This window comes from Carcharodon carcharias, chromosome 1 (assembly GCF_017639515.1).
Source record: "Carcharodon carcharias isolate sCarCar2 chromosome 1, sCarCar2.pri, whole genome shotgun sequence".
Classification (NCBI taxonomy): domain Eukaryota; kingdom Metazoa; phylum Chordata; class Chondrichthyes; order Lamniformes; family Lamnidae; genus Carcharodon; species Carcharodon carcharias.
Window position 1 is genome coordinate 72,696,520 of NC_054467.1, and position 15,260 is coordinate 72,711,779.

Genomic DNA, 15,260 nt, shown 5'->3' on the forward strand with positions numbered 1-15,260 from the left:
TATAGAGAAAAGAATTTATTATGAAGGTATTAACTTCGTGACACATTGCTCATAATATTTTCCACGCTTATGTGGTGTAGTGGTATTGTCACTGGCTAGTATTCCAGAGACCCAGTGTAATGCTCTGGGGAATCCCGCCATGGCAGATGGTGAAATTTGAATTCAATAAAAATCTGAAATTAAAAGATTAATGATGACCATGAAACCGTTGTCGTTGACGAAAAACCCATCTTGTTCACTAATGTTCTTTAGGGAAGGAAATCTGCTGTACTTACCTGGTCGGGCCTACATGTGACTCCAGACCCACAGCAATGTGGCTGACTCTTAAAAATGCCTCTTAAAAGTGAACAAGGACAAATAGGAATGGGCATTAAATGCTGGCCTAGCCACTGATGCCCACATCCCATGAACAAATTTTTGAAAATCTTGCAGTACTTACTTCAGACTCTACAGGCAGAATTTTAACTGCCAAGGTGGTGTTGGGGATGGGGGTGGGGGTGGTAGGGTGGTGGCAGGGCAGGTCTGGGCAATGCCAGGAGATAAATTGTGAATTTAATTCAGGAGTCAATGCAGGTTTCCCAAGCCATGTGGAGCTCACCAGGGCACCTGGCAGGAATACAGCAGGGAGTCATTGTTCAGTTAAACTCAAGCTGGAAAGCCTTTAAACAGTGAAATGACAAGGCTGCTGGGCCGATAATGTGAAAGGTTTGCACTTCCGGTACTTGTTCGGAAGACCAGATTTCACTGCTTTACAGGTGATTCCAATATTTTTAAAGTCACATTGGACTTCACTCATCCTGATTTATTCTGATCTTCCTTGTTGTCAGCCTTTATTCTGCAGCATGGGAACAGCCTATGCTGATGATGAAGAGGAGCAGCAACACCAATGCCAATAGCATTATCAGCACCAGGGCCAACATGACCAACAGTACCAGTTGCCTTCCACAGCCACATGCTGCTCCACAGAACAAAGGGTATGGACACAGAGCTTCAGCTCAGAGGAGGTGAGACTCCAATTCTGAGTCTACAGACAGAGGGACAACTTTTGTGACATGCCTGAGCACCAGTACAACATGAGGGTTAGGCTTTCATGGAAGGTTGATGCTGATACCTTCGGTCAACTGGAACAAACCTTCCTTCCCTGTAGCCTAAGTGGGTACTCATGCCAGTGTCTGGTGGTGGCATTCACTGAAGGCACCCCTATCCCCTGACCTCCTTGGCTCTCTGTCTCTCACTCTTCCCTGAAGGTCCTGCTGGGGGAGCTGAGGGACTGAAGTGAGGTGATGTTTTCCTCAATGGCAGGAAGAGGCTAGCCTCTCAAACCAAGAGGGGATGGATGGATGTGGCTGAGGAAGTCAACAGCAGGAGTGTAGTCCCTAGAACCTGGATACAGTGCCTCAAGAGTTCATGTGCTTTCTTGCAAGAGAAGAAAGCAGAGTTATGTGGAGTTGTTTTGTGCAATGGGAGTGGGAGTTAGGAATGGATTGTGTGAATGCAATGATGACATTTGTGGAGGGTGACAGACTGTGATGGGGGTGAGATGTCAAAATATTGAGGGTGACTGTGAGTGTTGGTTATTCATATAGGGATGTAAGGAGGTGCCTCAAGTGCTGTGCAGGAGAGTGCTGGGAAAGTCAGAGTGTGGAGTTGGCATCTGAAAGTGTTATGGCGCTCACCTTTCCTTCTCTTTTAAGCTTAATGAACCTTTTGAGGTACTGTATCCAGGTTTGAGGGACTGCTGACTTCCCTGTCCACTTCATTCCACATTTGCCTAGCTTGGGAGGCTAGCCTCCCACTCCCAATGCACAAAACATCTCCTCATTTTAGCCCCTCAGCTCCCACTGCAGGACCTCCAGGGAAGATTGAGAGACTCTGGGAGCAGCCTTCCCAGGTCTCCTCTCCATTCCTCCAGTTGTGGAAGCCACAGTTAACATGTTTGCAATCTGTGATTGGTCAGGAAACCTGAAAGCAGCCTGAGTTAGAGAGCCGTGGCAAAATCCACTGATGAAACAATCAGGTTCCTGACCCACTATCAGCTTTTGCACCTTCTCTCCACCACGCCTGTGCCCTAACCTGCTGCAAGTGGATATTTTTAGTTTAAATTCTGTCCTATGTGCTGGAATAAGAATTCTTGGATCTGATTGGTTAAGGAGCTACATAGCTGCTTGCCCAGATCCTCTGTACAGTGCTGTGCTGAAATTTTCCTCAAATCACAGCAAACTCCACTGCAAAATCCAGTAGAAAGCCTATGGCCAAGGGTAAGCATAATATTGGCTGATGCAGTTCATTCACCACTGAAAACAAAACCCAGGTCTTTATATCTTATACTCAAGGGCAACTGAATATGAAAAATATCTTAAAAAAGCTTCACTAAACACCAATAAATATCAATAAAGGCAAACTGAAACATTGAAAAACAGGACACCATTTTAATCTTATTCATCCTGAAGTTCTGTTAATTAATTGTCTTGTTCATGGAACCTAACTACATTTAAGTAGTGCCAATAGATATGATACCATATATGGGCTTTTTTAAAATCTATTTTGTGTTACCAAAACAAAAGTAATGCTCAGAACTCTGAACGTTTATCAGTTTACATTTTTGTTTCTGACACATTGGTTATGTTACAATAGAGAGGAATGACACAAATGCTCTGTTCATCAACCTGACTATAGTAAACAAGTGATAGTGTTTAAATATTAACTCATTGATAAAAAGTGATCATGTGGCAACCAATTGCCCCAATCTCTGCCCTCCATTCCCTAAGTCCAGTGGTTGAAACATATAAAAAGAAGCAATAGTGACTTGAGAAAGACTCTGAGAGAAAGGACAAGATAAGAAGTGAGAAATCAGCAAAGAAAGCTCACTGCTTAAGCAACATGAGGCTGACTTTGGTGCTCCTTTTCTGCATTTCAACAGCTCAAGCAATAGTTCTTGATTATCAGGATGAGATTGAGACTGATGGATCTGAAGAATCAGAACCTGAGGTAAGAAATTTGATTTATGTTGTGCTGCTGTGGCTGTAGTGACTTAAACGCACAACAAACACATTTGTACCTTAGCATTCTTTTGCAAAGCTTGAACATTTATTTTTTTCACCATTCAGAAATGAGGGCCCTGCTAATCTCCCATAACTTATCAAGTTGTAAACCACAGAGAACACATGAGAAAAGAGCACTGATAGGGTGCCCCTGTGTGAGTTAAACTTACATGGATCAGTCAATATGACATTATACATTGGTGTGAAGCAGGTAAAACTTTTCAATAATATAAGGCCTGAATCTTCGGCTTGACGAGAGGGGTCAGGGCCTGCTCGCCGTGGCATGCATCCCGATGTCACCACGCGTCATTTAGATTTTCAGTTAAGGCCATTTAAAAAGACAGTTAATCAATTACCTGAGCTGCCCATCCTACCTTAAGGTTGACAGGCAGGCGAAGAGTCCAGGCGGCCTTCGCATTTTTCATGGAACTTCATTCATGGGCGGGATGAGACTTCATGAATGATTTTAAATTTACACACAAATTTTTATTAAAATTAATGCACATGACCCAACTCATGTGGCAGTTTCACATGAGGGGACATTTCATAAAAATTATTTCTCCACTTTATTAACCTTTTAAAACTTATCAAGTTGAAAACCACAGAGAAAACATGGGAAACAAGCACTGATAGGGTGCCTCTGTGTGAGTTATATTTGTTTGCATTATATGGATCAGTCACCTGAATCTTTGAACATGCGAAAGCGCAAAAGAGCACACTCCCGACTCAGGCAACCCCCGCCCCCGCCCACATAAAATGGTGACGCAGACACAATTGGGTCCGCGCCCACCCCCGCAAAATCCCCCTGATGAGGAGAAATTTCAACCCATAGAATGTGTAGTATAATGGCATCTGAATTTGACATTGGGTGTGATCACTACCAGATATAAATCTCAAATCACTTGGGGTTCTCACTGCTGCAATGTCCAAGCAATTCTTAAAAAAAAATAAAGATTAAAAAATTCCCAGGGGCTGTAATTATCTTCCAGTGATATTCAAAGTAGTTGGTGCATTCATTCAAAGAAATAGAATAATTCCTTCATTAAAATAGTAAGTTAACTACATGTGAAGATGGTAATCATACATGTACTAGTATCATGTAGCTTAATTTCTAATCTAATTTTTTTAACATCAGTAAATTAATAGCTTACTGTTCCGCAAGCTTTTTACTAATATTGACAATTACACCAAAATTCCAATGCTAGTTAAAAGATCCCCCTAAGCATGATTAACTATCCAGGGGCCAAATTCCGATTTTCCTTGATGACTGTGATACAGACGTGCAGTATAACTCAGTGCCAGTGAATTGTTTAGTTGCCGAAGCAAGTATTGACCTTATGTATCAGCAGCATTATAGCAGCCTCCATTGCCAGAGCCATTTCTGACTGTTGGATTTTTGCTGTAATGACATATTCATGTCATGCAAGAGTGTTTGCTCACTGTTGCTAACATCATTTTTGGAAACCCATTCTAACCTGTTTTCTCCTTCCATGGAATATTGAAAAACACAATTTTAAAGGCCTTATGACCTTGAATTTCATGTTTCATATTAATGTAGGGGATGGAAGAGATAGAGTGGCAAAGTTTACAGTGTAACTAATTTTGGGTGTGCCCATCGGTTCTCACTGTATGAGTGAATAATGTTTAAAATATCTTGCTCATGTTAATCAAAATTAAAATGTATTAATATAATTGAGGAAGTGAAAATAAGACCTTGCAGATGTTTTGTGCCTTTCATGCCCTCAGGGTATTCGAAAGTCCTTCACATCCAATGAATTATTGATGAAATGTAATTACTGTGATTATGTAGACATACATAGTGATCAATTTGCACGAGGCAAGGTCACAGACATGGATGATTTAACTTCAATTTTTGGAAATGTTGGCTGAAGAACCAATGTCGTCTAGCACAGGCGAATGGGAGCTTCTCATCCAGCAGCAGAAGTCAGTACAAGAAAACCTATGCATTTTTTTATAGCTTGATTTCCTTGGACATTAAGGTGAATCAAAATAAGAAAGAAAGAAGTCAGAAAGGAGAAAGGCATAAAAGTGGTGCTTTGGTGTTACTCAATTATCTTATTAATCATCCACAGGCTGGAAGCTTAGAATTAGATCCCCGTGGACATAGACCTGATAATCATGGGCATAGACCTGTAACTCATGGCACTTACACAGGCGGAAGTTCTTCTGGAGTTAGTTACAGAAGAAGACAAACTTTCAGACCCACTCCTGCTACCTATCGAGCCGCAGTTCCTGAAGACAAAATACATCAGGAGCAAGGAGGGTGCAAACATCTCAATGAAGATTGGGTAAGGTGGGAGAGAACGAAACAAGAAAAAATGAGAGGATGTGAAAATACAAACATTTAAGAGAATGCAGAAATATAAGTCCAATTTTTCTCTGCTTCAATTTGAATCCTAGCTACATTTAATTTCAGGGCGCAATGTGGATGAAAATTGGGCCAAAATTTGCAGCAGTGTCCTTCTCTACAGCTCTGCCAATAGAGTTGGCCACTGTTGAGGCTGAAGGAGAGTGTGCCTCCAAGTTGAGGCATCCTAGAAGGACAGATAAGAATTTGTTCAATGTGCTGTAGCCACGCAGGCAACTCACATCAGAGTTGATCGGAGGACAGAGTGATCAACTCTTGTGTGGAATATTAAGGGTCACTCTAGCATGGGGGTCTGTTAGATCAGTAGGGGTGTTGCCAGAGCATTGAGGGTGGGGGCAAGGGGGGAAAAGCAGCCATTGCTGCTTGGGGAGGGCCTCCATGGGGAGTGGCCAGAAGTGAATGCTACTCACACCCCCCACTCCCTCCGCAGCAGTAAGTTGCTGAAAGACCACCATAGTGTAGCTGGCGGTCTTCACCAGCGGCTAGGGGGCTGTGCCGATGCCAGTAAAAACACATGAAAATATTATTACTTGGCCAGTTAATGGAATTTATTGGCTGCCTGCCTCCAGCTGGTGGGCAGCTGTGCCACTACCATTCCCACTACTCGGAATTTCCCATGGCAATGGGAAGGCGCTGGGCTTTGGTCCTGACACCTTCTGGCATCATTTTATGAGACCCCTCCTCCCAGCCTGGTAAAATTCAGCCCATTGTGTTTGAAACGGGCATTAATAATGAAATTATGTCATTGATGTCCATGACCAAGATTCCTTCACTTCTGCTGTTTGAAGGTCGGGTGCAGGTTTCACCATTGAAGTGTGAGGGGCACCAAAGAATGCTACATTTTCAGATCCACTTTCTCTTAAAGTGACAGACTGTCAGCTTTTCAACATGTGAAATCTTACTTTGGATCAAAGAATTCTTGATGCGAAACATTTCTGTTCCTGAGGATGGATGTACACTGACCCCAGAGACCTTGGAGGACTGAGAGACCTCCAACCCCAGCCACTTTAGTGTTATAGAAGGTCTACTTGCGATCCCATTTTCCCTGACATAAGTGGAGGAAGAGGAAGAAATTGAAAAGAAAGCATGTTTAGTTGCAGGGAGGATAAGGTATCATTTAGAGGATGAGGGCACTGATCTGCTGTTGGACTAAAGAATTGAGCCTTCAGAAAAAAACACCTCAAAGCATTTAGTAGAACACAAGGTAAAAGAAAATAGACACCAAGCCAAAAATGGAGATGTTACCTGGGGGTGATCAAATACCTGGTCAAAGAGCTGGGTCTTAAGGAAGGGCCTTAAAGGTGGAGAAAGAAGTGGAGAGATGGAACAGCTTAGGGAGGGAACTCAAGAGTGTAGGGAAGGTCAAATGCATGGTCTCTAACAAGATGTGGACAAAGAGGTTAGTGATGTACAAGGGGCTAGAGTCGGAGGAACAGAGAGCTCATCAGTTACATCTATCAGCCAGCAGTGCATCACTGCATAAAGCAAGAGACTGATGCCTTGTACCCAAAATCACATGAAATTTTGCATGGACCCCAGAAAGCAGTAGGCGCATGCCTCAGATTCTTTAGAATGGCAGAATTTTCCAAAGACCAAGAGATGATGGGTTGCATGTGTATTGTCCTTTGTGCTCTATCCTGGAGGAATGTTCTTGCAGGAACCATAAGAGCTACATAGGTAATTTGTTTATGGCTATTGCCACTGCATCTTGCAAATCATGACCTTGAAAACTCTTCGGACACATGTCCCCAAAATGTGGGCGAAAATAAAGAAAAAGAAGTGATAAAAGGGCCAATTTTCTGTCGCTTTGCAGACAGATGATGCTTATTCCCCAAGTACAAAGAAAGGAGAAAAGAGAAAGGGGTTACCATGACGGCTCTCCAACCCCCTTGCATTGCATAGGGATTTCCTTGTTGAAGTGCCTGCCTAGTGGCTGGTGCTAAAACTGCGATCAAATATTGCTGAGGCTGTGGATTGGAAAATCTAAGAGGGAAAGACAGCAAGGACATCAAGGGGTCAAGAAAGTAAATACCCTTTCAATCACAGGAGTTACAAAAGGATTTTGTGGTTGGAGCCTTATTGACTTCTGTTTTGGGCCAGCAGCCAGAAGGACTGCAGCTGTGGCCAATCCTGATTCCAATTACAAGCCCTTACCAAGTAGAAGGCCTGTGCCTAGTGAACATTTTCATCTGGTAATGACCTGAGCCCTAAAATAAAGGTGGGTTCAGGACATCAGGCAGAACACACTTCGGGCAAATTCTGTTTTGTTTGTCACCTTCCAGGAAGGGGTAAGGATATTATCCCCAAATATTCATATGACAAAGTATCTGTATCTTATTAAGATTAGCACATTTGCTTTCCTTGCATCAGAAAGTTTCATGACCGATGTTAAAAAAAGGGAGATGGTAATTTTTACCACTGAAAGATACTGGACTTTTAGAGAGCAAGCTAATTTGTCATTTTAAATGAAAGTTAAACAGGTTTTTAATCCAAAATTATAATAATTCGATTTTCCCAACTATTCTGATATAAATTCTTGAACTTTTCCTTTTATCAATTTCTATTAAAGGGAGTGCTGTGCCCAAATGGCTGTGAACTGAGGACTGGTCTTTTGAAGGTGGAACAAAATATGAACCCAACCATTGAAAACTTAAAACTGCAAGTTTCAAATCTTACTAGGTTTACAAATATAATTCACCTTTATGTGGACAGGGTAGATCACGAGATGCAGCAGAGACAAGCACAATTCACAGGTACCAGGTTTCTTGTACTTAAGTAACCAATTCATCCATCTGAAGCAGTTTTGTTCAACTAATTTCAGAACCTCCTACAAATCAAAACTAGTGTACTGCCTGCCAAGATGCCAAGTTTTGGAACGTTTATACAATCTGCAGTAATACACATGTCTCTGCAGGTAATAACGACATAGTGGATTCATACAATTCAGAGTTGGAAGACCGTTTTACATTAATAAAAGAAAAGGTAGAGAGAACACTTCCCTTAAACATCCGCCTGATGCGTTCTCTTGTGGAAAGTTTCAAAATGAAACTACAAACGCTTGAGCGAGCAGTACTGACACAGAAAGAATACTGTAAGCGCCCATGTACAGTTACCTGTAATATACCAGTGGTATCAGGCAAAGGTACGTGCACTTAAAAACCATTTCAAATGTCCTTTTTTGTTGTTACATATCTTTCCATTTTCCCTATTGCAAGATAAATTTGTTTGCATCTTAATATTGCAGAATGTAACAGCATTTATGAGAAAGGTGGTAGAACATCTCAACTATATTTAATCCAGCCAGATTTATACAAAGCGCCCTACAAGGTTTACTGTGACATGACAACAGAAGAAGGAGGTACCTATTTTGTGCTAAATAAAATGTTATAATTATAACTTCTGTCTATCATTCAATGCCGCTGCTTTTGCATTTCTAACAATACAAATATTTTCCAGGATGGACACTGATTCAAAATAGACAGGATGGTAGCATTGACTTTGGCAGATCCTGGGATGCCTACAAAAATGGATTTGGTAACATAGCATTTGATGTGGGAAAAGGCTTTTGCGATACTCCAGGTGAGATTGTTAAAGTTGCTCAGAAAAATTGACTGCTCTTTAGAATAAGCCTGTCACAGTCCACTGCAGTGTGATGGCCACCTTTAAAGTGAAAGGCTTAAAAGGAAATCATCCAACAACAAAGATTCAATTGCAATAGTCTTCAAATTTTGGCCACATATGGCCCTTGAGCCCTGGCAACCAAACGTATAAAAGCCCAAGAAACTTAGTTTTACTTGAATTTACAGGGTTATCTTATAAAAATGCTGCTCTCTGTCAGGAACTTTGCTGACAAGCAAAGTTGATCAGCAATTTAGGTGCATGCTTCTATGAAAGCCTGGGAGTAAGTTGCCTGCTTGCCCTCTCTCTTGTCCATTGATGCTCTGTGGCCTTGCAAGACCAGGAAAACCAGGGAAAATGTACAAAATCAGGAATTTTTAGGTCAGCAGGGCGCAGCCAAGTCAGATCAAACAGCCTATTAAGATCATTCAAAAAGTAATTAGTGGACCTGCCCTTAAGGTTGGCGGGCAGGTTGGGAGCGCTGGCGGTCACCTGAAACTGGCGGGATGAGGTTTCAAGACTGAATTAAAAAAATAACATTCACTTTTACTTAAAGTTATGTTCATGTCCCAACTCATGTGACATTGTCACATGAGGGGACATGGATAGCTAATGAAATTTTCGAAACAAGAACTTTTTCCCTTTTGGGAACCGATCTCCCTGAGGCAGCACTTAGTCTCAGGAAGATCGGAGCACTCCTTCATGCACGTGTGCGAAGGAGAGCACTTCTGCATTTGCCATTTTTCCCTCCCCACACACCCCCCCCCTCCTTAATTGGCCCACCCACAAAAAATGGAGGCGCGCCCCCGATCAGGGGTGCCGAATGGAGGGACGCCCGCTCCTGCATTCCCCCAACTGCCCGATGGGAGAAAATTTTGCCCCAAGTTTATATGTCTTCTCAAATTCTGGTGAACTTGTTGCACATTCCCAGCATTTTCAATTTTCTTTCACAATTTCTAGTATTTCATTTTTAATTTTTTTAAATTTTCTCGGATTATTTATATTTTGAAATATATTAGCTTTCTAATGCTCATGATCAAATAATAAGCTTTCAAATGGTACCTTTATTTTAATCTTAGCATGTTTTAACTTCAATTCTTCAAACCAATGCATGACCTCCCAACATGTCAAAAATATAATTAATCAAATGGAAATGATAAAATATGTTTCGAAACCTTTGTTTTAACTGTTGTCAATTTTCTCAGCTTCTCTTCTGAAGGTGTTGACAGCCTACTATGTTATGGTTCTGTAGGCATCTATTGTACTCAGTATTCATCTAAGTGGTCTTCATTCAATGAGTTTTGATGATTTATTCATTTGAAGGAAGCATCGCAGTTGAGCTCAATCTTGTCTTCACCTGATATTCATCCATTCATGTTCTCCAAAGAGAACCCCTTTCCCAAATTTTCTCTCCCAAGCCCAGGAGTTTCCATGCAATCTTAACACCTCCAATGTTAGATGTGTCAAGTTCAACTACCTTCAGCTGAAAATTAGCTAAAGCTAAGAGACTGGCAGAGCAAAACTTCTGTCTCATTTTAGAAACATGTACATATGACTCAGATCTATCTGCCCAACCTCCCTCTACTTGCCACTGAAAGTTCTCTTATTTTAGAGGTCTGGTTCCATTTTTGCTACAGCACCAAGTAACTGCTATAAGAGTGAGCACTGCTAGATATGCAGCTGTGGGAAGGTGTACCTAAATCAAGTTTGATCCTACTCTCACCAGACATCCCCACATGCATGTTTCTTGAGATTGGCCACTGGACTGCGATGAAGAGCACAAACTCTGGAAGATTTCTCCCTCCATAATCCAGGGGCACTAAGCCCAACTGAGATCTCTTAATTCAACACAAATCAGCAATTGAAAATAGGACCTTCCTGGTCTGCACCAGAAAGCTTTTTGTGTGTTTGATCTTAGTGCACTTTATTTTGCTGCTGTCCTGTGGGATCAAAGTTACTCTTTTCCTAAAATTTCCTCCAGGTGAATATTGGCTTGGAAATGATCGAATCAGCTATTTGACAAAACTGAAGGATACAGAGCTCCTTTTTGAGATGCACGACTGGGAGAATAATGCATTAAATGCTCATTATAAAAAATTCACGGTACAAAATGAAGTAAATAAATACCGAATGTCAGTCGAGGGCTACTTTGGTACGGCTGGCAATACACTTATGGAAGGGGCTAAAATGCTCCATGGAGACAATCGAACAATGACAATTCATCAGAACATGAAGTTCAGTACATATGATAGAGACAATGATGCATGGTAAGTCTGAAAGAACAACTGGTCCTTATTTCTTGCTGTTAATATTTTTGACCAGTTTTGCTTGCAGTTAAAAGCCTAAGGAGTACATTTTGTCTTCTGCATTTTAATGCAGAAATTTGGTTGTCAGCAGCGCAAATCAAAACTTTTGTGTGTGCCTCCCCTGAACGATTTTCCATCAATTAATTTTACAGTTGATGGTAGAGCAATCAGCCACTATACTTTTATGCCCTGAATTCCCTTAAGCTATCTCTTTGTGTCACTACCAATCACTCCATCTTAAAAATATTCCCGAAGCCCCATCTTTTAATCATGCCCTTGTGCACCTTCCCTAATCTTTCTTCCCTATTTCCCATTCAATATCCATGACTTCTCATGTAAACCACCTTGGTATATGCCGAGTTTATTTTTGGTGTGAATGGGCAATAAGTCAGGGACCTGGAGAGGGTAAGCTTGAGGCATGATCTTGGCATCTATTTGGAATTTGCAAGATTCCAGTTTGTACTAAATATGAAGTAGTGTACACAGCCACACTGAGGCAGTGGCATAGTGGTATTGTCACTTGACTAGTAATCCAAGAACCCAGGATACTCTGGGGACCTGGATTTGTATCCTAAGGTAGCAGATGGCAAAATTTGAACTTGATAAAAATCTGTGATTAGAAGTCTGATGATAACCATTGCCAATTTTCATAAAAACCTATCTGGCTCACTAATGTCCTTTAGGGAAGGCAGTCTGCTGTCCTTAACTGGTCTGGCCTACATTTGACTTCTGACCCACAGCAATGCCCTCTGAACAAGGGCAATGCCCACATCCCATGAATGAATAAAAAAAAGGTGAAATTGTCTAATTGGCCCTTAACTGGGGATTGGATTTTCTGAATTTAAATTGAAGGTGTTAACGTGTTAAAATAGTGCACAAAATAATTCCGTCAGAAGATGTTACTTAGTTCATTAGCAGAGGAAATTTGATCCCTTAAAATTCAGCAGTGCTTCCATGTTACAATTTTAATGTTGGTGTGTGGGGGTTTTAATTTGACATCGCTGCAAAATTTGCAGAATGTAATTTGAGTATCAAGTCAAACTGGGTCTGCTGTGGAGTGGAGTGAGATTCCTTTCTCCAGGAAGTGTCACTTCTCTTTGCTGTGTTTTCAGTTTAATCCTGACTCTAACTCAAGCTGCATTTGTACTCTAACCCCAATATCAATACAAAATCAAATAGGTTTGTGCAACACTTATGTTATGGAATGATGCACCCTGGGTGTGTTTAACTTAAGAGGCTTACTAAGAAAATGCATGCACTGCAAGGTTATTTTTGCCTATTTATTAATTGTAACATTTATAGCATTTATTCAGCTTTCATTTTTCAGTTTTTTTTTAAATCTAGGTACTGTACATGAAATTCTGGATACATTAGGAACATTGGCTTTAAAATTACACCATGCAATATTAACATGTTCAGATGAACTTTTAAAAAAGAGGCTAACCCATTTAAAATCAATAATTTGGATCTCTCTTGAAAAGTATAAACCCTGTGAGCAGTTGTATCTAACATTACACAGTACAATTTAAGGCCATTTGTTTCAGAGAGAACCAGACAGTTACAGGGATTCCAAAATAATTGGGAATATACTAAGAGTGGTAGATGAAGTGAGAGATCTTATCGTACAAGTACACAGGTCCCTGAAGGAAGCAGTTCAAGTAGACAAGGTTGTAAAGAAGACATATGGAATGCGCTCCTTCATTGGCAGAGGTATAGAATATAAAAGTAAGGATATAATGTTGAAATTGTATAAAACACTGGTGAGGCCCCAACTGGAGTATTGTCTGCAATTCTGGTCACCACATTACAGGAAGGATGTAATAGCTCTGGAGAGAGTGCAGAGGAGGTTTACAAGAATGTTGCCAGAGTTAGAAAAGTGTAGCCAAGAGGAGAGATTGGATAGGTTGGGGTTATTTTCCTTAGGACAAGGAAGGCTGAGAGGTGACTTGATTGAAGTGTACAAAATTATGAGGGGGTTAGACAGAGTGGACAGGATGAAATTGTTTCCCTTGATGGAGAATTCTAGAACCAGGTGACATAGATTCAAGATAAGCGGCAGAAGATGTAGGGGGGACATGAGGAAGAACTTTTTTATGCAGCGGGTAGTGGGTGTCTGGAATTTGCTGCCCAAGTTGGTGGTAGAGGCAGAAACTTAAAAGTCTCTTCTAAAAAGTACCTTGATCTGCACCTTAAGTGTTGTAAGCTGCAGGGCTATGGGCCGGTGCAGGAAGGTGGGACTAGAAAGGATGTCCTCGGACTGGCATGGACAAGATGGACCAAATGGCCTCCTTCTGTGCTGTAACTTTTCTATGGTTCTAAATTATATCTAAAGTGCTAAACTACAAGCTGCCTCGAAAATATAATGGGCTGGATCGAGGCACGTAAAATATGTCAAGTGGCCGCCCATCCCTGGCCCGTTCCCCATAAAGCAGGGGGACAAGGGTAAGGTAGCCTCTAGGCCACCTGCCCTTATGCCTATTGAGGCCCTTAACTGCCATTAAACATTGGGTAATGGCAGGCCAGCCAGAGTGCAAAGGCCATTTTTAAAACTACCTTTTTTGAGAAGGCGGGAAGGAAGGGGGGGCACATTATTCGAGGGTGCCCTGTGCATATTGGGGGCACAATATCAATTCCCCCTTAGTTCCTTCCTGACTGGCTTCCAAAACCTTGCTCCCACACTCCTCTCAGCAACCCCCACCCCACCCCAACTCTCAGGGAGCCCGATCCCTTCCCATCCTAAAAGCCCAGGACTTAGCTCAGTCCGTTCACCATCACTCTTCTTCGTGGGCCTACCTGCAGTCTCAACCGCACTCACTACTGAGTTCTGGCACTGCTGGACAATCAGATTGGCTGGCAGATCTCGAGGACAGGACTCCAGCCTGTCGCTCCCAGCATGTTATCGCTACAGGGAAGGCTTTTAGTCTGTTTGGGACTGACTTTTTCTTCTGGGGTGGAAGGGGGAGAAGCAGTATGTGCCCCCTCTATAAATGCTATTTCTAATAGCAGCGTTGGTACATTGTTCTTCATAACCTTGTCCTTTTGTGTTTCATTTCCTGTGTGTAACTTGATGGTAAATTGTAACAAATAAATGTATTTCAATACAAGACAGGTAACCAAAACTGTTTTAACATTGACAGGGAGCCTGGAAACCCAACCAAACAATGTGCTAGAGAAGATGGTGGTGGCTGGTGGTATAATCGGTGTCATTCTTCAAATCCAAATGGTAGATATTATTGGGGTGGAGAGTATACAAAAGAAGTGGCAAAACATGGCACAGATGATGGAATTGTGTGGATGAACTGGAAAGGATCATGGTATTCTATGAAGAAGATGAGCATGAAAATCCGGCCGGTGTTCTCAAATATACCAGGACAAGGAGCAGGACAAATCCCTCAATCATTCCTTGACAAATCATAGGCTCAAAAATACTATGAACAAAAATAAACTTTATGGCAATTTTCATAGTTTTTCTTTTATTTTTAACCTATTACTGTATTACACACAGAGGATTACAATTTACGTATTCAAGTCGAATATGTATGTGGATTCCTGAATATATTAAAATATGAAATTTACTTAAACATTGTGTAGGATTTTACCCTGAGCCCTGACGTTGGGCCAAAATGAGGGCCCCGAGCCCACACTTGTCGACAGTGGGACCAGCTCAACAATTTTAGCAAAAGCAGTCTTTTAACTGGCCACCTATGGGCGTGTGTCCAATTGAGGGTGATGGGCAGGCTCCTGATGGCTGATGGTCCAATTAGAGAGCCAGCAACTCTAGACTCTTGGCAGTCCAACTGGGAAAGGTGGTGCTGCAGAGGCAGGTTGAGGACCACAACAGTGCCTCAAAATGGAGGTGCCTTCGAAAGATAACTTTAAAAAAACAGCTCTGAGAGGCCAAGAAGA

The 15,260-nt window shown here is 41.7% G+C and overlaps 1 protein-coding gene across 1 annotated transcript; it reads left to right on the forward strand.

Moving 5' to 3' along the window:
• Positions 1-2,880: 2,880 nt before the first annotated feature.
• Positions 2,881-14,771, forward strand: fgb (fibrinogen beta chain). Its single transcript, XM_041178949.1, has 8 exons — positions 2,881-2,988; positions 5,135-5,350; positions 8,000-8,183; positions 8,345-8,572; positions 8,675-8,788; positions 8,887-9,009; positions 11,030-11,315; positions 14,492-14,771. Exons 1-8 carry the CDS (start codon positions 2,881-2,883, stop codon positions 14,769-14,771), a joined length of 1,539 nt encoding a protein of 512 aa, XP_041034883.1.
• The last annotated feature ends 489 nt before the right edge of the window (positions 14,772-15,260 follow it).